Here is a 21,737-nt window from a genome sequence, read left to right on the forward strand (position 1 = left end):
CGTTTATCATGCTATTTTTAATTTTTTCTTTCAATGATTTCTCATCAGAAATTGCTGGACATAATTCAATGCAAAAACGATATGATTGTTCTAAAAGTATTAGCGTTAGTAATTGTGTACCCAAGAAAAAAACAGTAGAATGTTGCTTATTAAATCAGGTGAGCGATTCTGCTTTGCTTTAGGTTACATAGCACTAATTCGACCAATGAGCTTTTAGAACGTACGTAAAAGTAGTCCTACACAAGGTTTGGTGCACTTTTGTTATGTTGTTGTGAAAAAGTGCACATCAAATCAGCACAGGTGAGCTTGTGTTTGGCAGGGAATTACATTTTCTTTATTTCTATGAAAAAGGTCACTGTAACTTACTGAATTAAATACTTTTAATAAGTTTGCATTAAGGCCCCTTTGTGAGAAATGTAGGGGAATTCCCATTCTATTTCAGCTCATTGTCTTCTAGAAGCCGGTGACGCACTGCAAGTAGTAATATTTTCAGGGCTATTAGTGTACACATGCAGCTTGTAGGTGATGTATAGTCTTCTTCAGGTTAAACTTTAGATAGAAGCTCCATAGTTCATTGAACTTAGTGAAATTAGCATTGAAGCATATGGGAAGAGACTTCCAACTCATGAATTGGTGGATTAATATATCCGACTGTTTTTTTTGCATCGAAATATGCATGTATAAGGAAAAAAATGTATATTTCTCATGTTTTTTGTTTACTTTTCTTTACACAATATAAAAAGTACATTTGTTTATTTTTTTTTTTTGTGAATAAGTAAAAAAAATGTAATAATTCTTATTTTTTTATTAAGATCATAGATAAGAATTGGTATATCAAATGAGTGAATTAAAGGATTGTAAATGGCTACATTAGTACATCTACCTCTTGTATTACTAAGAAAATGTTCCCTCCCACCTCTTCTCCATGAAGTAGTTTCCCTAGTGGGGTCAAGAATGATAACAAAAATCCATCGTCTAGAAATAAATAATATGTCGCGAAGAGAAAGTAAAATAACAAAAAAGTGTCTTAAATAATTATTTTAAAAATTAAAACGGTTTCTTGAACATCTAAAAACCTAACTTACGAAGCAAAAGAGGATTAAAGTACGTGAAATGTTCACATTATGACAAAAACACATTGCAATCAATGTCGTCACTTTTACTTTGGTCTCTACCTCAGTTCCAAAGATAAACAATATTAAAATGCCAAAAGTGTAGGTTGTAAATGAACAAATGCATTTCCGATTAGAAAAAAATAACATATACTGTAAACGTACTAATTTTCGAGGTGTATTAATGTTCGCTATTTTGGCGAGGGACAGAAAATCTCGAAAAATAGTTCCTGCGAAATTGCTTTAAAACGCTATAGAACGCTAATCATTTTTTGAAACTGAGAAAAAAATGATGCCCGCAAATATGTTCAATTGACGGAATGTGCGAATATTAGCAACCTCGGAAAGTACATTCCTTGAGATGTTTAGGCTTCCCGCACGCACGATATTCAAACGCAAGATAAACGAACGCTTCTATCGTGCGTTTAAACGAACGCTCCTATCGTGAGTTTAAACGCACGATAGACGAATTACGAAAAATAATAATATTGACATTTAATAAAGACAGAAACAAAATTAATGAAATTATATAAATTCATAATAGCAAAAAATATAAAAATAACAATTAAATCAAGAAAATAATCAAAGTACAAACATAAACGAAGGCTTCTAACGTGCGTTTAAACGTGCGTTCCCAGCGTGCAAAACGATTTATAAACGCACCATTATATGCATAAATAAATCAGTAAGGTGCAACATGACAAACAAAACATAACATTAATAAAACATACAACTATATGAGCATAAACATTTTATGCTGAGGAAGGATATCAGTTATCCGAAATATCCAATTTAAATTTTATCATCTTCTGGTGATATTAAACATATTTAGACGTTTATTTAATTTATTGTTATGTTTCGCATCTTTTTTAACGATTCATCACCCCGTACGAATGATTGTTGTGTCGACGATCACACATATGTAAGAGGTATACAATTGCATGATAATTAACAGATAACATACAGAAGTAACGTCACTAGAGAACTAAAAATAATCGCAATTTACTTTTCTATAACTCAATATAACCCTCAAAATAAAGTTTATGAATACTTAAACTGAAACAAACTAATACTTATCACAGTTTACGAAAATTAAAAAAAGGTCTAATACGATACAAGTACTTCAATATATGAAATGATGTTCACAATGTGAATTTAGATGGAGAAAGTATATTCAACGACAATAAAATGGGTGGACATTTTTACATTTAACATCTATTTTCATTGCTTTCCAAATACCCATTGCAGTGAGCATAATTCGTTGTAAATAGTGACACAGAGGAATAATGTCCTAATCACCCGTTTCTTAAAATTAAAGACCATCGTCTCTTGTTGAATTCAATACATTTTCTCATGTTTTAGTATTTTATTGATCAATTATAAGATGATATTCACAATCACATTTTGAAGTCTTCAACACAAGTTCATACTCAGATTTACGATCTTTCAATCGTCGCTCTTATCATGAACTCGTGGATCGTTATGGTGTATCCATCAGCACCATGAAAACTGATTTATTCAACGGGTCATAGTTTTCTTTCCCTCGTTTGTTTACCCCGGACTTTACTTTTTATGAGCAACTCGGTGGGTGTTTTTAGAAAAGAAGAGGACGCTTACCCTACCGGTGCACCTGGTCCATGCTCCCAGTTTTTAGTGGAGTCCGAGTTGCTCATTTACCTTTTTTACTTTTGTATGTATGATTTTAGTTACTTTATGTTCTTTGTTGTGTATGTCTGTTTTCCATGTCTGGTCTTTGTCCCTGGATTACATTCTTTTGATTACCGCTATAACCTTGGTTGCCTTGATTACTCTTCTATTCAACATTTAATTGGGGAAAATGACTTTATGTTACTAAAGCAGGTTTGTGAATTTAAAGACAGAAATTTCAACAATCTTTTCACTTGTTTTTAAACCAATTACCGAGATGATGGTAAGCATCAAAAAGGACCCAAACACATCAAAATACCGACCAGGATACATTGTACCAAAAATAACTCTTTGTCATTATTTTTCTGATATCCAGCGACCAATACGAGTTAAAATGTCATTTATTCTATAAACAGTACTACCAGAAATTTGAATAAGGGGAGCTAATCCGAGAGTCACAGCCATCAAAATAATGAATGTCGAATTATCATTAAATCTTTTCATCAAGAAAGCATAAATTCCAACCATAGCAGCGATAAATAAAACATTTGCTGAAAAGAAAAATATTAAGACCTTTTTCCTAAAGACTTGTAACTTATTACGCTTGTCGATAACTGATATTCCTTGCGATACATTGACACCTACAGTTCCGGAAACCAGTTCATCCCAAAAGTCATATTCGTACTGGTTGTAATCACTGATACTCAAAGATGAAGCACTTAAATTTCGTAAGAAAGTTGTATCCGCTGAAACACAATGGTTTTATACATTAAAACACGTTTACAAAATTTACTGTTTTTCTAAGATACTCATCGGTATGACTCAAGTAACCCAAATGTTCTTTCGTGAGATGCAGAGGGCGTTTACAGTACCGATTGACCTTGTCTATTCTCTTAGTTTAAGTTATGACCAACGGAGTATAGTAAAAATAATTTTAACCGTGGAAGATACACTGATCGTGGATACTTGAATTCATGATTTTGAAGTTTTCAGTAAACACATCAATGGGAATCTCATTTTCGCGGGGAACCAAATTTCATTGTCTAGCTCAACCACGAAAATTGGTACCCCACGAACAACATACTTTCACAGTATTATGTTTTTCATTGTTTACGTCAGTGCAGCTTTGTATATTCCCCTTAATCTTTGTGTTTTGTATTCGTTGGGTATGTAGTTGCACTTAATTTTACTCTGTGCAGGGAAATCTAAAACCATAATTTATGTAAATAGTTTTTTGACAGAAGCCTAAATGGTAACTAATGGGGTCCTAATTACAGAAAGTATAATATTCTTGACATGTATTACAGAATTGTTTTATAATAAAAATTCATTCACTGAATTTGCAACTACCTGTTACTGTTTTTATCATATGATTAATAGCAGTTTAAGTTTTGGTTATCTATTTCAGTAATTTACAATGGTAGACATTGTAAGCCCCCTGAATCATATTTTTTACGATATCTGACCTACCGTCTTTGGATTTTGGTCGTTTCTTCATGCGCCTCTTAATCTTGGGAAGCTGGAGAAATTTCGGAACAGACGCTTTTTGCTAAAAAGTAACATAAAACGTAAAAAAAGGCAGTGGACACAATGGTACGCACTGAATATGATACTAATAACAACTTAAGCTTGTATTTTGAAACAACTACTAAATAAAATATATATGAAAGTACATCACATTATATTAAACACTCAGGATATGACATATCAGATGTAAAAGTATCTGAATTACAGTAATTCATATAATTTCAAGGATATCTAGCTTGTAGTTTGGAACAGATACTGCATAGATTGTATATGGAAATGCTTCACATGTTGCTTAACAATCAGGATATGTATGTGAATAGCAGTAGTTTCTTTAATTTCCATGAATTAGGCTGGCTAGGTTACAATGTGGAATAAATTACAAATTATATTGAAAATAAACTTGAGTTATAATTAATCAACTTACGTTGTCCCTAGTACCCCAGGACTGATCAACAATGTTGCAGATTGCGTAGAGTGGTAAAATAATGTTCATAAATGAGATGTTGAATAAATAAACGATTCCAGTGACCAGGATCCACATATCTGATGGATAAAGAAGGGCTCCATACACGTAACTTCCCATGACTATAATCACCAGGAATCCTTCAGTGTGCTCAAAATGGCCTACTTGGAAACCTGTAAGGGAAACTGCAAGTTACATAAAAATAAAGTAACCATGGCAATGCAGAAGTGGTTTCCATTTATTGCTTCTGGGTGGATTTGCTGTTAATCTGTGCAATTGTTCAGTCAAAACATGATGACATATTCGTTATGACATTCTAAAAACTAGAATAAGCTTTTCGTCTTTTTTTGGGCAGAAAGGGTAAATTGTCCTGAGTAAGAGTAACACGTGTCATACTCCCTGCACTCGTTTGAGTGGTGTGGAGTTGTATTCTTGATTATATGGTCTATATTATTGAAACAAAAATACCAGAACATTGCGAAAAGATGTCACGTGAACATATAAGAAATAGTAATATATGGGGTTTAAAAAGCAAAATTACCTTGAACTAAATCATTGAATATGATGATCATAGACGAAACAAATATGTAGCTAGTTCCAGCCCCAGCAACCAGGATTAAGCTCTTTGTAATAACCAGTTCAACTACTGCAGAACATTCACTAAGAAGAATCAAGCAGTAACAAAAGGCAATCATCATTATAACTGGTGTCACTATAATCAACGGGGCACCAGTTGATAACTCTAAACCGAGGCAAAGCATAACAATCGTTGAACCAGGATACAGTAGCATTATAAGGAACAACAGTAGAGTGCATAAAACATATACAGCTGAGAACGCATCGTTTGTAGTGAGTAGATCTCTTAGTTTTCGGATGACCAGGACAGCATTTGCGTAGTCTGAGAGTAACCATCGTCGTCTTTGTTTCATAAATTCAGCCGTGTCTTCTGGACAAAACGTTGTATTTCTAGCATTACTACAATACCGCAATTTCCAACCTTTCAGCATCATAAGAGTACACATCCATCTGTCTTCACCTGCCAAAAAAAGTAATATTCGACAGATAAAAACACTTTCAAGAAACGACTTTTAAAATAATTCTGATTCTCAGAAGGTAAGCATCAATTTTGTTTAGTAAATAGGCTGTTGTCTTTAAAACGAAGACGAAGTATATGTATGTCCTACTGTAAATGATATTTCAAAGTGATGTTTACGTTCTAAGGTTGTGACTGTATAGCTACAATAAATAAGTAAAAGAATTGAGCTTAGTCTAATTTTGCAAATTAACGCATCATTTACTCTCTGTTGTCATAACTGTTTAACAATGAGATACTTGAAAAGAAGAAATGACCAAAATATGACCAAGAGTGCCAAAGAACGCATAGACTTAACAATTGTGCAGAAGTTATTCCGTGCAAGAGTTTAATCTTAATACATTCTTGGCAGGAGTGGCTTTTTTTCGGTTATTTATGATAACAAATTAATGAACTTATTTTTTATAATAAAAATATTCTACATAAATTATCGCTATAATCAAAATAAATGTTTGATTTTGTGATCGGCGGATCGATATTCGTGTTGTGACGTTTTAGCAATGGAAATTCCGAGACTGAAATAACCGTATTTAATACATAGATAGCAGTGATTTACCGAATGTTAATGTTTCCAGAGTAAAAATTTTCGATAATTTACACTTTGAAATAAAATCAGGAATTTAACTCTCGCACTTTCCCCCGCCAAGAACTTCACAACAACCATATCAATTCGCCGTTCGCAAAATTTTAAATTTATGTTGAAAATAGCAACGGATAATGAAGAAAATCTATATGATAAATAGGACAATCAATTGGTTATCGGGAATAATCGAAGTATGATAACTCGTGCTAAGAACGCAATAAGGAAGTAAACCTAGGGTAAGGGACTCAACTCTTAAAAATCATTTGAACGATTGTATTCAACATTTTACAACAATCTTATGTAAGAATCTTATCAACTTGGATTCATTTTATCCTGCTTCAAACGAAAGATTGAGAGGCTTTGGTGAAATTGAATATAATACAAACATATCACTGATTTCATGAGTTATGTCCCTTACCCTAGGTCAACCTCCTTAAGATTTAACTCGTGCGCGGAACAAGTTTGGCACACTCGTTAATTTAAGGCATTTTTCGGCACTCGTGACCATATTTTGGTTATTCACTCTTTCCAATTAATTATCCTATTATTATTTCACGGTGTGAATTGTCAACTTTTGTCTACACAGGGAATATTTTATGAATGTCTGCTATTTTTACAATCAAAACATAAATTACCAAAGTCTTTAGTAAAAACGTCTTCAATGCTTTTTACTGGTCCCGAGTAATCATCGACAATATCTCGAAGAGCATCGAGTTTATAGAGACTGAAACATCCGGGACAGCACGTTATGGATCCGATCACATTCTGAGAACTCTTTATTATCCAGAAATCTGAAATTAACCTGAACTGAACATACATGAATAACACATTACATTCTTTAAAAGACCGGCTAGGTATCTTTTAGATCATTAATTAAAAACAATCTCTGGAAATAATACAAGTAACAATATTGTTATTCATTGTTTGTCGTGCTAAACACACATTTTCGGTGTATTAATTTTTTTTTAAGAAGTTGTGCTCTATTATCGGGCTGACAAACTTAGTGGAAATGGTCATCATTATGAAGGCAATATATTTTGCTGTATATGTATTACAGGTTTAACAGTATCTTGCATTCTGCTGAACCTCCTTACGTTAAACGTGTTATTGTCGAATTTATATCAATGAAACTACCTTTGACAAAGAACCATTTGCCTGACTTTAAAATGAAATTCTAAATTACACATTATATTGATATTTCCGCATACGGTTTCATAATCAGCCTTGTTACTTTCATTTTGTTTATTAACATAGCATATTAACAAATTATATAAAACGAAATATCGTTTTATTTCTGAAATGAAGATTAAATATTTGTCATTTATTTCCAAAAGTGCGACCGTAACTATGGCCTTATTTCTGAAACAAATGAATGCGTGAGATGCAATTAAAATTTCTGACCTTTAGCATAATCAAACATTTGGAGCCAAACCACTGGATGAATATGCACACCTTTAGGTACCGTTCGTCCACAAACCGCTCCGACATTTTTGTCTGCTTCACACATGCGCAGACAGTCCAGAATGCTCTCATCGTTGAAGGTCATATCAGCATCAGTCGCAAGAATGTAATCGGTGCAATCGAATTCGAGATCGTCTAAGAACATGATTCTTGTATCAACTGCGTGGATACTGACGGCACCGTCTTGCGAAACGGAAAGATTTTCGATTGAGGGTGTTTTCCCAACAAAGATTTCGACGTATGGAACAGTTTTCGTTTCTGTTTGGATGCTATTGTATTTTGAATCTTGTTTTTCTATCTTTTCAGCATTTGAACTTGTTTCTAGTGCCGTAAGACTATTCTTGGATGGTTTCAACATATTTTTTAAATTTTCACTCGAATCCGCTGATATCAAACTGTCGAATGAAGGATTCTTCGAGAGTCTAAGATTCGACGCTCGGTAATTTAAAACGTATTTCATATACATAACTTGGCTCCAACGTTTCTTAGCCTTAACTTTTGACGTGTCCTTTAAATGTATAAAAAGAGGGCGACCGGATTCAAGTTTCCATGAAATTTGAATTCCATAAGGTGTATGAAGCATCACGCCTTGCTGCCCTTCTGTCATAAAATTTTGCTCCACAAGTTCTAGCAGTTGTAATCCAAACTCCTTTACAGTCTCGTCATCAGCACCATTGTCCAAGAATATATGAGATTCCAGGATGATATTTTCGTTCGTCAATTTGCTAGAACTAGACACATGTTTAATACTCGCTAGAAGACGATCCATTTCAACTTGTGATTCCTGATACATGGTAGAACAAATGAATATCCGTCTTTTATGAGGTTTACCCTTTATATTGAGAAGATCCCTATTGTCAATTGTAAAAGTTTTATATCCGCTTGATAATAAATATTGCGATGTGAAGAGCAGAATGAATATATTAGGCTCAATAAGATTATCTATATCAACGGTGGCAAAGTTTACAATATTCGGTATTATAAGAAGAACCCAAATAGAAGAATACAGTAGAATACTGTAAATGTCTGACGAAAATACGTCACTTCCGGAAAATATCTCACTAAGTGGTAAATTTGCAGGTTTGATCACAGACAAACATAGAAGACTAACAATAATTGTCAAGATAATAGACGACAAATGGATTGGAAGGTCTACGTTATATTTCGATTTCAAACAAGCCGTTCTAAAGTATCGACTGGCTTGACATATAAGTGAAGAAATGAAAAGGGTAACACACAACCACATGTTTACAGGAGAAGGTACAGAGACGGACCCGAAAAAACTATGGACAGCATCAAAAATGCCAACAGAGCTTGAAATGTTAAATGCATACAGGGTTGCAACGCAAGTTATGATTTTAAGAAATAGATACAGTAACGATGAGTTTTGCCGTCCACTACCGTCAGTAGAATGAATATACACCTGAAACTTCGGAGTAGCTGTCATTGATAAAATGAGTAAAAATACAAAAGTCAAAGCGAAGTCCTTTACAGCCATTTTACCAGATAAGACAAGTAACACCCCACATCCAACAATGGCAATTATAAACATGAGTATAGATAACTTGTGTAGATGTCGTTGCCAAACTTTTTTCTTATTCTGAAAAAAAAAAAAAGTTCGCGGGTGCCATTCATCAGAACATGTTTTTTTTGCACCTTTTCTTTGGCAATGATTTTAGTAGGTCTTTTTCTGTTTATTTAGGTCCGCCTTAAGTAGCGTCTTTCTAAAAATCAGACAGAAGGTGATTTATGCATGTCAAAAACTCAGCCAATTCAGTTTTATTTCTTGTTCAGAAAGAGTTACTGATCACATAACCGGTTCCAGTCTTAGTTTTTTATTTGGTTGTTGCGCTTTTGAGATAAAAACTACATAGATTGTAAATGAAATTTGCATTTTGGAATATTCTTGATTTGGCTTGATTTGGTTCTTTTAGTGGCTGATGAATGTATGATTTTCTAAAATGTGCAGATCTGAATGCAGATAAGATTGTTGTTATGTGGAAATATAGCATATGTAGAATGAAAAAGCATCGTATATTTGGTGGGTTTTTCTTCACCATGAATAACTTTACCATCGGCATATATTATATTACTTAGTACAAATGAAGAAATGTATGACGTCAACAAATGTAGTTAACAAGTGTTGATGCTTTCCCCTGATACCATGCACATTGCTTGGTGTTTTCCCATTCAAATATATACATAAGTAGTACTTATGTAGCTATAAATCATGCAAACCGTATTTGATGGTTGGAAAGACTACATATTTTAATTTTGTTTAAAATGCCATAGTAGACAGAAATTAACATGTGGCTTTTCATAGAACCCATGTTCTTAGGAGATACAAATAATGTAGAATGCACTGTAGAATTCAGGATAAAGAGACATACAGTCCTTGAACCGATGCGCGCAACGATTTGACGGATCGATGACCGTTGACTGATTGATCGCTGACGGATCGATGACCGATGACCGGTGACCGATCTGATCGCAGTTTTATCATGTCAAATGGCGTAAGATGTGATTGGAATAAACAAAACGTAAAATAAATTGACGTTTAAATCTATTACATTATGTAAATATGTGTAAATTAACAAAGAAAACAACAAAAACCGTAAAATACAGTGACCGCTCTGTGGTCACGTGATGCGATCACAGGTTTAATGGATTGGCTTGACGGATCGATGACTGACCGGGAACTGATCGGTGATCGATGACCGATCGCAATTTTTGTTGCAAGGATCAGTTCAGGTACAGTAACTCTCTAAATGACCTTACAATTCAGTAGAAAAATGGTTTCCCATGTGGTTTATCTCCTAAGAACAGACAGGTTGGAATGAATGAATATAACTTAATAGCTAAGATACAAATATATTGCCACTTTGGGGTGTATCAAATATTATAGAATTTGCATGTTTCTTAAAAAGACGTATACTGAAGTACTATTATTTGATTACTAAAAAATGAAGACTGTCATAAAAATAAAAACAAAGGTATGTGTAACCAAGCATTTCATTCATTGAAAAATAATTTAAACACTGCTATCATAGCCTCTACACCTTGATATTTTAAGACAATACAATTCAAAACCAATTAATCAGTTCAGATAATTTTTTTTACCATGAATTTAGATGTCAACTATAATTTCTACAACATTAATACTCCTGCTTTAACTAACAAATGCAAAAAGTCATAAGAATCAAATTCTGTATTTTTTTTTTATCTAAAAAGACTTTTTCTTCAATGGTCTGTAGAATGCCATATATATTTTGTGGTTAATATTGTAGTCAAGGAAATAAGTAGCTTATTATTTCTATCTACAAAATAGAGATCTTTTATCATATTGAAAACGGAAATCCAACACCAGTTAATCATGTCAAGGAGACGAAAACCATATCGGCCAATAAGGTCGTGGAGACGAACTCCATGTCTGTCGATCAAGTCATGGAGACGACCGTAGAAACTCTACATCGGCAATTAAAATCTTGGACACAAACTCCATACCGACCAATTAGGTCACTGAGACGACCATGGACCAATTCTTGAATGACGAGCCTTATAAAATTTGAATTATATCTTTGTCCCGTTAGCTTTTTCGTAAGTCGCTTTGACCAATCTAGAAAGTCGGTGGTTTAGTCGCAATTTTTAGAAAAGCGAAGGAACAAAACTGAGAGATAAAACACCATAGCATGGAACGGCTGGAATGTTATTACATAAAGAATGAAAATAAGCAATTAAAATGCCGCTTGTGTCGTAAAAATACTTGAAGCTTTTTTTCTTTTTACAACTTTAAGATAAAAAGAAAAGATAAGCGACATACTCTACTTCGTCCTTAGTTATGCTAGTATTTTGGGAAGATAGTATAAAAAATAGTCGCTAAAACATTTTGAGTCAAAATATGTTGTCAGATTGAAGGTATTTTGACACGCATCTTTCATTTTTGATCGAAATGTTAATGATGTTTACAAAGACTTTTATTTACAAGATAGATTTCAAGAGAAAATGATGAAATAATGATAATTCTAGATTCTAAAATACAAATTCATCGGCCTTTGATAAAACATTATTATAAGATATAAACTTACCGTTACTTCTCTTGACATCATGCTGAACAGTAGAACCGTATTCAGAACACCAAACAGTAGAAAAACAGGCCACTTCGGAAGCAAACTCCAAAATAAGCACGTTGTCATGTAACTTTCTGCTATAGATGCTAAACATCCCTATATGATAAAAAATAATATCAACGTAGAAACTTAAAAAACAAACGTTGGTTCATTTAAAGTTTATTTTACCTCATATGTGTTAACATAATTGATTTAAAACTTCATTAACGTCGCACGAGAAAACATTTACACAAAGTAAATTTCAGTGCAAAAAAAAAAAAATAATAAAAAAATAAAAAAAATCAGAATTTGTAAGTGTGTGTATGCGTATAATATATTAATTTTCAATAATTTACAGACATCTAGAATTGATTTCGAAATATAAGCATGATAAATACGTGCAATGTCCAACGAATTGAAATAAGTTTAAAAAGTTCATGTATGGCTTGACTACAATTCCTTAACATGCTTAATACATACCAACATTAAAACCCCCCAATGAGGCCATTCTCTCCATTTCCTACCAGTTGTGAAAGAAGATGACCAAACTTCTGATAAAAAGGAAAGGCCATATGGTAGAAGGACGGTCAAAAATGATACTGATAACCTGAGGAGAAAAGAAGAAAACTTATCATTCTTTTTGAGATATTTTTTTTCTGGAATAATTTCATGAAATACATTTGTCAACTTTCTTTTCATCTGTAGAAACATCCCTTCAGCACTTGCGTATGGAATTTTCATATCACAACTCAGAGGTTATGCCAGAATTTTCCGTAACTACGCAAACTTTTTTTGTATCTCGCTAGACTTCTAACAAATAGGCTTCTTGAACAGGGTTTTGTTGCTACAAAATTGAAGTCATCACTACAGAAGTTTTATGTTTTTCATCATAAACTTATGGATCTTTACGGTGTATCCATTTGCACCATGAACACTGATTTGTTCAACGTGTCATAGTTTCCCTTTCCTTTTTCGTCTACCCTGGACCTGGCTTTTTATGACTAAATCGGCGAATGTTTCTAGAAAAGCAGAGGACGCTTACACTACCGGTGTACCTGGTCCGTGCTCTCATTTTTAGTTCGAGATGCCAATTTACCTTTGTTACTTTGTATGTATTGTTTTGGTAATCTTGTGCGTGGATGTTTTCCATGTCCGGTCTTTGTCGCTGGATTACATTATTTTGATTTCCACTAGGGTCTTGATTCCATCGATAACTCTTCAGAAAAGATGAATATTAAAAAATAAAAAAAAAATCCTCCTTAATCGTAATATTAACCTTATTCTTGTGACGGGTATGTGAAGGAATTAAAAATGTTAGCTTATTTTGGTTGATTTACTATGAATTCTGACAAGGTCTTTTATAACAAAATTTTGTACATGAAAGACAGGAAATCCACAATCTCCAAGTCGCATTTCCGAAACAATATAAACTTAACATATATTTGCATGCATAACATATTTTCGAGTGGTGTTGTGAAATTATGGCATTACATGCAGACGATGAAATCAGTAAAATGTAAATGGTTTAGTTTTTTGTAGGGACAAACGAGCCAACGAAATGTTTCCGTAAATGTAAATCCAACTCTTCGTTAACATCTTCTTGTGCCCTCTTGCACACACCTTATCTACAATACATTTACTGCTGAGGTTATTGTTACATGGTTGTTTAACAACTTTTGTTTTAAAACTATATATTTTAGACGAGCGTCGTGTTCAAGAGAGAAAGTAAGCTATAATCATTGAAGCTGCAAATGTTCTTACCATTCATTTGGTTTCTCTGGGTCTTTTCTGTGAATCAATAGTAGAAGAGAACCTTGTTGAATACTGAACAGTACAAGCAAACAAAAGAACAATACAGCACGAAATAATATATTCACTATCATCCTTTCCTGCAATTAATAAAAAGAAAAAAAACTTAAAGAGCTAAAGAGCGTGCCAAACCATTGGCATTTGCCTAGAAACATTTCGTCGCATTCTTTCACGTTCGTATTCAAAAATTACCTATTTCTTTTGCAGTATTAATGTCAATAGCTTACTAACTCGACGTCAGTTCGGGCCCGTTATAAACTAAAGTAGCTTCCTTTCAATTTAAACCAGCATGTTCCGGACATAAGTTTACACATGTTTTTATAGATTTTCAGGATCTGCACGAAGTTGAAAGTTTCCAGCAGATGTGCTTTGAAAACATTTTAATTACATGTTTCTAATATTCATCACCATCAATCAAGACATAGATAGGTACACAATTCAAAGATTTTAACAGCTTCAAATAACACAATTTAAATGATAAAGTTCGGTGCAAGCAAAGAACTGTGACAGTTGACGCCAAATTACTAGTATATATTGAATATTTTCCATCGGTTTCCGTGCTTTTTTGCAATCGATTTCACCCAGCCTGTGTGTTCTATTTGCACCAGGTTATAAAATGGAATTTAGGACTATAGGAATTTTGAGGATGTTTTAATTTTTTTTAATAGCATATCATTTTCAAATTTGTTTTTTTAAATAATTAATAGGTTATTAGTATCTCCCCTATTTCAGACATTTAAGTGATTCTTACAGTGACTATACTCGGCGCCACATAAATAAGATACTGTTAAAATTGGAATAAAAATATTTCTACGACTTTATTGACACCAAACGTCGTTTAAATTGTCTTAAATGACTTGCTCATTCGTTAAGCCAAACGGCTGCTCCCTTAACACTGAATCGGTACATTCCGGTGAGATTTTAATTGTCGGTCCTAATATAAAGTCGGCCATGTTTACAGTGATCGGGTTGCTAGGAGATGTTGTTTACGTTTATATGGTTCGTCCAAAAACCGAAGAACCCAGGATGCATTTCGGCGTTAGTTCGGATATCTCGGATTTGTTCTACGCGAACAACGTACAATACCGAGAAGTTGATCAAGCAGACGATTGTCACCGTAGTTCTACGGGAACTTACGAACTTCGTTTGTAAACAAATCGTCCCGTAGAAACCAACATCGCGGATATTAGTATGGAATTTTACCGTAAGGATTAGTTACGCACGATTTAGGCCAATAAGCGATTCAATACATGATCGGCCGCATTGGAATCTGCAGTTTTTGGCAGTTTTGTTTTCCTGTCTTGTCTTCCTCTTTACTTCTTTTCTAATGCTTATGTGTTCACTCGTTAACCATTCTTTCTGCATTTTGTTTTGACCTGGTCAAGTTGTATCTTAACAGACTTACGCTTCTCAGTTGTCTCGATTGAATCATGACTTGTATTCCATCTTTGAGAAACCAAGTTCTTCTTGGCATGTGGTGTTTTATGTGGATTTTACTCTCTCCCCCATTGTTTGTCTACTGCGTCTCTTCCTTATTTTATACTTTCTGCTTCTAATCTGCTCTTGTCTAGTTGCCGTGGCTATCTTGATCCTAAATTTAGCCATCACAAGTTGTTGATCGGATGCTATATCAGCACCTTGATCAGCTCTAATGATTGTCATGCTCTTTCACCATCTCCTAGCAACTGTTATTTGGTCTATATGGTTTCTAGTTTTCATTTCTTGAGATACTCAGATTATTTTGTATATATCATGTGAGGGAACGGGAATGTTGTACCTCCTATGACTAGATCATTGTGGGAGTTCACCATTTTCGTTGATGTTACAACTTGCTTCCTCCCACGTGATATGTTCTCTCCCCTTGATAACGTTTTGAACTTTGACATTCATATCACCCATTACAATCAAGATGCCTCGTGGTGTTGTTCAATATAGGGTAGCCTTGTCTTCTTCCTCTGCTACGTTGGTTGGAGCGTAGCATTGAATGACTTACTTTTTATATCTTTGACATAAATCTTGCCACGATTCCATTCGATGAGTAATCATTTGGCCTTCTTGTTGAGTAAGATTTTTACTCCATGTTGATGGTTGCCATCCTCGTTTAGTGGTCCAGAGTTCAATAGAGTTTGCCCTTAAGATAGTACGACCACTCCAGATGATGTCCACCTAAGTAAGCTGCAACTATTGGACTTCTCGGTTTGCTATTCCTATGAATCGTAGGTAGAAGATGAAGGCTGCCTGGTTATGTATATTTAAGTGTAAAGTATTTGAGAGTTGTTTTACTAATTCATTGATTTTTAAAAGTCAGATACATTTTGGCTTAATATGGCTGTAATGTCTGAATCTAGTATTTAGTTGGCATTCGACTTACCGAATAAAGGCATTTCAGTCCAGAACCACTACCGCATAGACGTTGGTGGTGTGTTTGGTATGAAGTTCGTGCAAACTTTGAACTCATGCTATGACGTTTGTCGTTACTTAACATAAACTGGGTGTGAAGGATAGTAAATAGTATGAACACAACAATATATAATCAAGTGAATACTTGTGACTTATTTAAGTTGAATCTATATCGTGATCGTTGTGTAATTGTGTAATTGAAACACAAGTTTTAAACAATATTTCGCGTTGATGTAAGACACGGGGTTCCTTTATCCAATCTCGACCACTTCAGTCTCTGTGAGTCACTCCAAATCGTGTTTTCGTCCACAATTAGGAGTTGCATACGGTTGAAATCCTCGAAACATTGGTTTGGTAATTTGGAAGATCGACTCATAGAAGTAACGTTTTTTTCTAAGGTCGCTCTTGTGTTCGTTTAATTGTTTGTTAAAAATAATTGTTGAATTTCCCTACATATTGGAGGTTACATCCGGGACAGTGAGGTTAACACGATATAATATTTTGTTACCTTTCCCCGTAACGGTACGGGTGAATATTGACGGCTTCTTCATCTATTTGTAGCTTTTACTCCTTTTATCACCACATGAGCAACTCGCACCATAAATTTAGCAAGATTTTAGATAATGTTGAGTTTTTATTCGACAGAGTATGCATATATATGTATTTTGTATTTATATCCCCTTCTTTTCAAAATGTTTTTAGTTGACCTATGCGCTTCTTTAGCGATTTTGCGTGGAACAAATTCACAATAGCCTAAGAGCTTGGTCCAATGATACACTGTAAGTCATGTTGGATGGATGACAGCTCTTATGTTTAAGGTACAGTCGATTATTAACACAAATCAGGCTCTAAATCCCTTTCCATCTTTCATCAACTTAGACGCTATCAACATCATTTCATACATGTACTATACCAACATTCCTCATACAGAGGTATTCACTTTTCGTTAGCAACGGCACTGGGCCTCTGTCGGGAAGTAACTCCACACAATCCAAATCTGATACTATTGCTTGTCTCACTTACATATGCCAAATTGAATGTTAATTGTGGTTCAGAAATGATATGAAGAAAATGAGAATACAAGCTTACATATCTACTCATGCAAATGCAAAACCTATAACCTATACAAGATATAAACATGCACTTATTCAACACAACATTAATACCAAATCAATCACTATTTTCGTTTACCATTTTTAATTAGATGTTCTATTAGAAAGACGGGATACTTATATTTGAGGAGATTATTTTTCATATTTACTTTATGTACATTGCACCGCAGGGATTTTATACTTTGGGGAATGAAACTAAAGGAATTTCAAGTCATGCTGTGTTTTCATACACTTACAATTTTGTATTGACAATAGCAAACAATCTCACGAATCATATGTAAATAGTGTAGATCTATGTCGAATTGAACCTATTTCAATCCACATCGCCAGATTGTTAAGTAAAGACCAGTTCATAATTCGTTAATTTAAAGAACACAATGAACTTTGAATTTACGAATTTAATCATACATAGTTCTATATATGTGCATACATGTGCATGCATGTCAGTGATATTGTCGGCCATTTTCAAAACTTCCTTATCCTTTTTCATTGGAAAAGTATGCGTCACTTTTTTTTAAATTTGAAAATTAAGAATAACCATATCAAACCTTGAATTTGTACCTAATAAAATAAAAAAGAATATAACAAAGAAAAAAAAAATAAAAAAATAAAATAAAATAATTAATTAAACAGACACACCTTTTCATCCTCGTCGACAACCAATTGGAAAATAGTTTATCATATTTGGGATTATTTCTGAGTAATTGTTGTCGTTTTCAGGTTGGGAAAATTTCACCACAAGAAACATCCTTATTTCGAATAGTTTGTTTTAAAAGTAAACAATAATGTGATAAATATATGTACGTGACAAGTTATCAGTTTAACCATTTGGAGATTAAACAACTGTTTCAGAAATCCGGGAGCAAGTGTATCCACTTGAGGAAGTACATTTTTCGGTTGGATGGAAAAGTCAGAATAAACTAGACAATACCTCTCGTTTAATGTCAAATTGTATATATGTATACCTACTAGATTTAAAAAAACACTGGCAAAAAATATAATGCATTCGTATATTTAAGTTCAATCGTAAATGATCCAATGTATAGTTATTTATGTAAAAGGAAAGCAGTAAAAATGATCGATTAATTTTAGATCGATCTCAATTATAACAATGTGATAATAACCTATTTGTTTAGCTTCTTTTTTAATCCTAAAACCAACATCCAGCACAATTCAAAATTACCAGTGAAGAGACTTATTTAAAATACTTAAAATACTAATGTACTTATGCATTATTCAAATAGTAAATTGCCGAGTAGCTGACATCAGTCATTATAACCCAAATCCTTTGTTTACTTAACACCTTCAATGGTGTTTGGTACAAAACAATTTATTGAGATATCAACGGGTGTCAACAGTTATTGCCATTTTCATGCACGCTATATGCACCATGCCGACAATAATAAGCCGTGATGAAATGAGGACCTTTAGCGCGAAACAAACCTAGTTTAACTCACCATTACAGTTTTAGCAGAAGCCATTCAGACACGTAAAGTTTAAAAACTTGGAAGTTCGAATCATATGTTACTTGCCCTAGAATTTACAAACATTCTAATCATTAAGTAACAGTGACCATTTTATATTCAAATAAAAAAAAAATATGTGTTTGTCTGCTTAAAACATATGTACTTTTGCAGATTCGATATATTTTTGTTTTCAAAGTGATAAAGCACAAGGACACTAAGAATTGTGTAAGACTAAATGCTCATTAGTTAAATTATGGGTGTGTAACCTAAAGTGAAGTAGATAAAGTCATTGTGGAAACAATAATTGGTATCTGGGAATTGTTAACCTGCATCCGAGAATTTTGGTAATTTAGTATCACTGTCCGTCTGCCCTGCTTTGCCCAAATTTACGATTACTCAGAGCCGAAATTGAGGTCGGTTTGGTAAGCGGAAAACCACGTTTTTTCTTTGGTCGAACATTTGGGACATTTTAAACTTTTGCAAACTTTGCCAGTTAGCAATTTTGTGCCGCCTATTTACAATGCACAATGCGGGCAACAATACGTTTTAATGAAAAGTGGAGGTTTAGCGAGCGCGAACAAACCTGGTTTAACCCACCATTAGAGTTTTCAAGGTTAACTTTGTTTAGCAAAGGCTATTCAGACTGGTAAAGTTTAGAAACTTGAAAGTCCGAATCATACTTTACTTTCCCGAAATAAAATGGAGAAATATTATGAAGTTGCTCTCTACAAAGATCTTACATAGTGTGTATGTTTTAACATGTTTCGATGCTTTGCCTTTTGAATTATTAGTGTTTTTGGCTTTAGTGAAAGAAGAACTGATATCAAAAACCCTAAAGCATTTTTTAAAAAATATTTGGAGGATTTCTATTCATAAGAAAGATGCTATAAAAATATAATTTTTGCCTGTTTTAGAAACTTCTAAGACTTTATGCCTATTAGATTTAAGATATTTGGAAATTTAAAAAAATCAGAGAATGTTATGGTTTTTCGATAGTTTTTGGGATGATACAGGCCTGACAGCCTTCAGAATTTGATACTATTAAATTGTGCCGGTGTGATTTAATTAATCGGACATTTTGTCTTAATACAAAAAGTGCTTATGGGTATGAGAAATAACAAAAGAAATGCTCCAACTGTCAGGATTCTGAAAATTTTGAGAAGTACGAGGCCTGATTTTAGGGACCAGGACTACCGAACCCCTGGCTAAAAGCAAAGACCGTAATTACAATCAGAAATATATGTACAAAATCACGACCATTATGTTTGTTTTAATTTTTTATGCCTGGTTATTGCCATTTGGTCCATGGGTTTATCTCTATGACTATTCCATTGACAAAGTATATTAGATCGGTAATGTTATTACTACCCTGTATTGTATTCAAACTGCATGCTTACATGCGCATGTGAAGATATATCACCTTATGAAATTTCTAAGGTTTCCGAAGACTTAAAATGCAATGACATTGCGTATTATTGTTTTTGTCTTTTTTCCTTTGACAATTATTAGTTATTTTGATCATCAAAATACAGCTCTCACATTTTTTTGTCATAAGTATTCATGTTAATTATTGCAAGGTGATCTTTTGTTTGAATGAAACCATAATGATTTTTAAGAGATTCCTTTCAAGCTTGTTTTATTAAAAATTGAAAGAATTTGTATTCATAGTTTATATCTATTGAAAAACAAAATCAGTAAAAACGAATAATAGGCATAAAAGATTATTTCTACTACATATTTGGATATACAAACTTATGAAACAAATCTGTGCAACGCAATAAATAAAATCGTCATTAAAACTTTTTAATGGATGTTCCGTGAACTATGGTAAACAGTTTCACAGAAAACAATATCTTATACAACATAATACTAGCAGTGCAAAAGATGATTAATGAATTATATCGTAACACAAATAAATCCTGACATTTTCAACACAATGAACTCTGTGAAATCTATAATAAAGCCTTATATATGGAACAACATTAAAAGAGACTCACCTGAAAGAGCGATTATTATTAGGAAATAACAAACTAGACCTCTTCTTCGTGTGACATGATGTCAGCAAACTTGAGACCATAACTACAAAAAACTGATAAGAGTAGATAAACAGGCAATGAACTACAAAACCCTTTTCGATGAACTTTTTAACTGTTCATATGTAATTCAATGTAATGCACTCAGACACGTATATTGAAATATTACACGCACCTATTACCTATAGCAAGCGAAATATTTATTTTTGGAATTTACAATAATTGCATTTAAATGTGAAAAGTAAAATTTGTCGAACAGTGGTGAATTAGTGTTGCCATTTGTTATACTATTATACCTGCTTATTTTTCTCTATGTTTTATATCAAAAAGGTAAGTTATGTGCTTACACTTTTGTATTATGTACTCGTGTTTAAAGATAACTCCGGTCCTGATTAAACTACTTTTAATTCTATTGTTGTTTTACTTTTAAAAATACCTCCAATGGTCATTTAAATGAAAACACATCCTTCTATTTTAATGCACATATAAACCAATAGAAATTACGTGTACAAGTATGCAATCCCCGCAAACTACGAATACGTAAATCAACAATATATTTTTAAGAGTTCCTACTAAAGATTGAACTTTGTAGATCAAGGGGAGTGGATCATTTGAATTAGAAATAACGTCACGTAAAGCAGGTCGTAACAATATAAGTCTGCAGAATGATATCGGTACAGTAAAACTATTTTTTATACTTAAATGTTAATTACCCAAATCAATATATTTTACACAGTTGTGTATGAGTGCCGCACGTGCATAGCTGACACAGACTGTATGATAAAGAGAAAATAGGAAAGATATTTTGGAAAGTGATGCAAGTTGAAAGGCCTTAAGGATGATAAGGGACACTACAAACACTGTGAAATCAGCCTCTTAAATTTCCTTACTGTTAAAGATCGACAGAAATGGAAACTCGTGACCA

At 33.4% G+C, this 21,737-nt stretch overlaps 1 protein-coding gene across 1 annotated transcript; it reads right to left on the reverse strand.

Annotated features, from left to right (window-relative positions):
* Positions 1-1,759: 1,759 nt before the first annotated feature.
* Positions 1,760-21,230, reverse strand: LOC148603494 (uncharacterized). Its single transcript, XM_088552868.1, has 11 exons — positions 21,160-21,230; positions 20,777-20,858; positions 13,754-13,881; positions 12,473-12,599; positions 11,972-12,109; positions 7,827-9,486; positions 7,061-7,216; positions 5,291-5,785; positions 4,711-4,922; positions 4,230-4,308; positions 1,760-3,505 (listed from the first exon to the last, which is right to left on the reverse strand). The coding sequence occupies exons 3-11, from the start codon at positions 13,873-13,875 to the stop codon at positions 3,117-3,119; spliced, it is 3,378 nt and encodes a 1,125-aa protein (XP_088408994.1). The 5' UTR covers positions 13,876-13,881; positions 20,777-20,858; positions 21,160-21,230; the 3' UTR covers positions 1,760-3,116.
* Between the last annotated feature and the right edge of the window lie 507 nt (positions 21,231-21,737).

This window comes from Perna viridis, chromosome 11 (assembly GCF_037379345.1).
Source record: "Perna viridis isolate PV_CMFRI_1.1 ecotype Kerala chromosome 11, ASM3737934v1, whole genome shotgun sequence".
Classification (NCBI taxonomy): domain Eukaryota; kingdom Metazoa; phylum Mollusca; class Bivalvia; order Mytilida; family Mytilidae; genus Perna; species Perna viridis.

What these genes read in the sequence shown, in the direction of transcription:
- LOC148603494 (XM_088552868.1), bottom strand. Translation starts at nt 13,875, where the DNA reads ATGATAGTGAATATATTATTTCGTGCTGTATTGTTCTTTTGTTTGCTT. An exon ending in CCAGAGAAACCAAATGAATG is followed by an intron (nt 12,600 to 13,753) that starts GTAAGAACATTT and finishes TTTTCTCCTCAG; the next exon opens with GTTATCAGTATCATTTTTGA. An exon ending in CGTTTTTACTAAAGACTTTG is followed by an intron (nt 5,786 to 7,060) that starts GTAATTTATGTT and finishes TTTTTTTGGCAG; the next exon opens with GTGAAGACAGATGGATGTGT.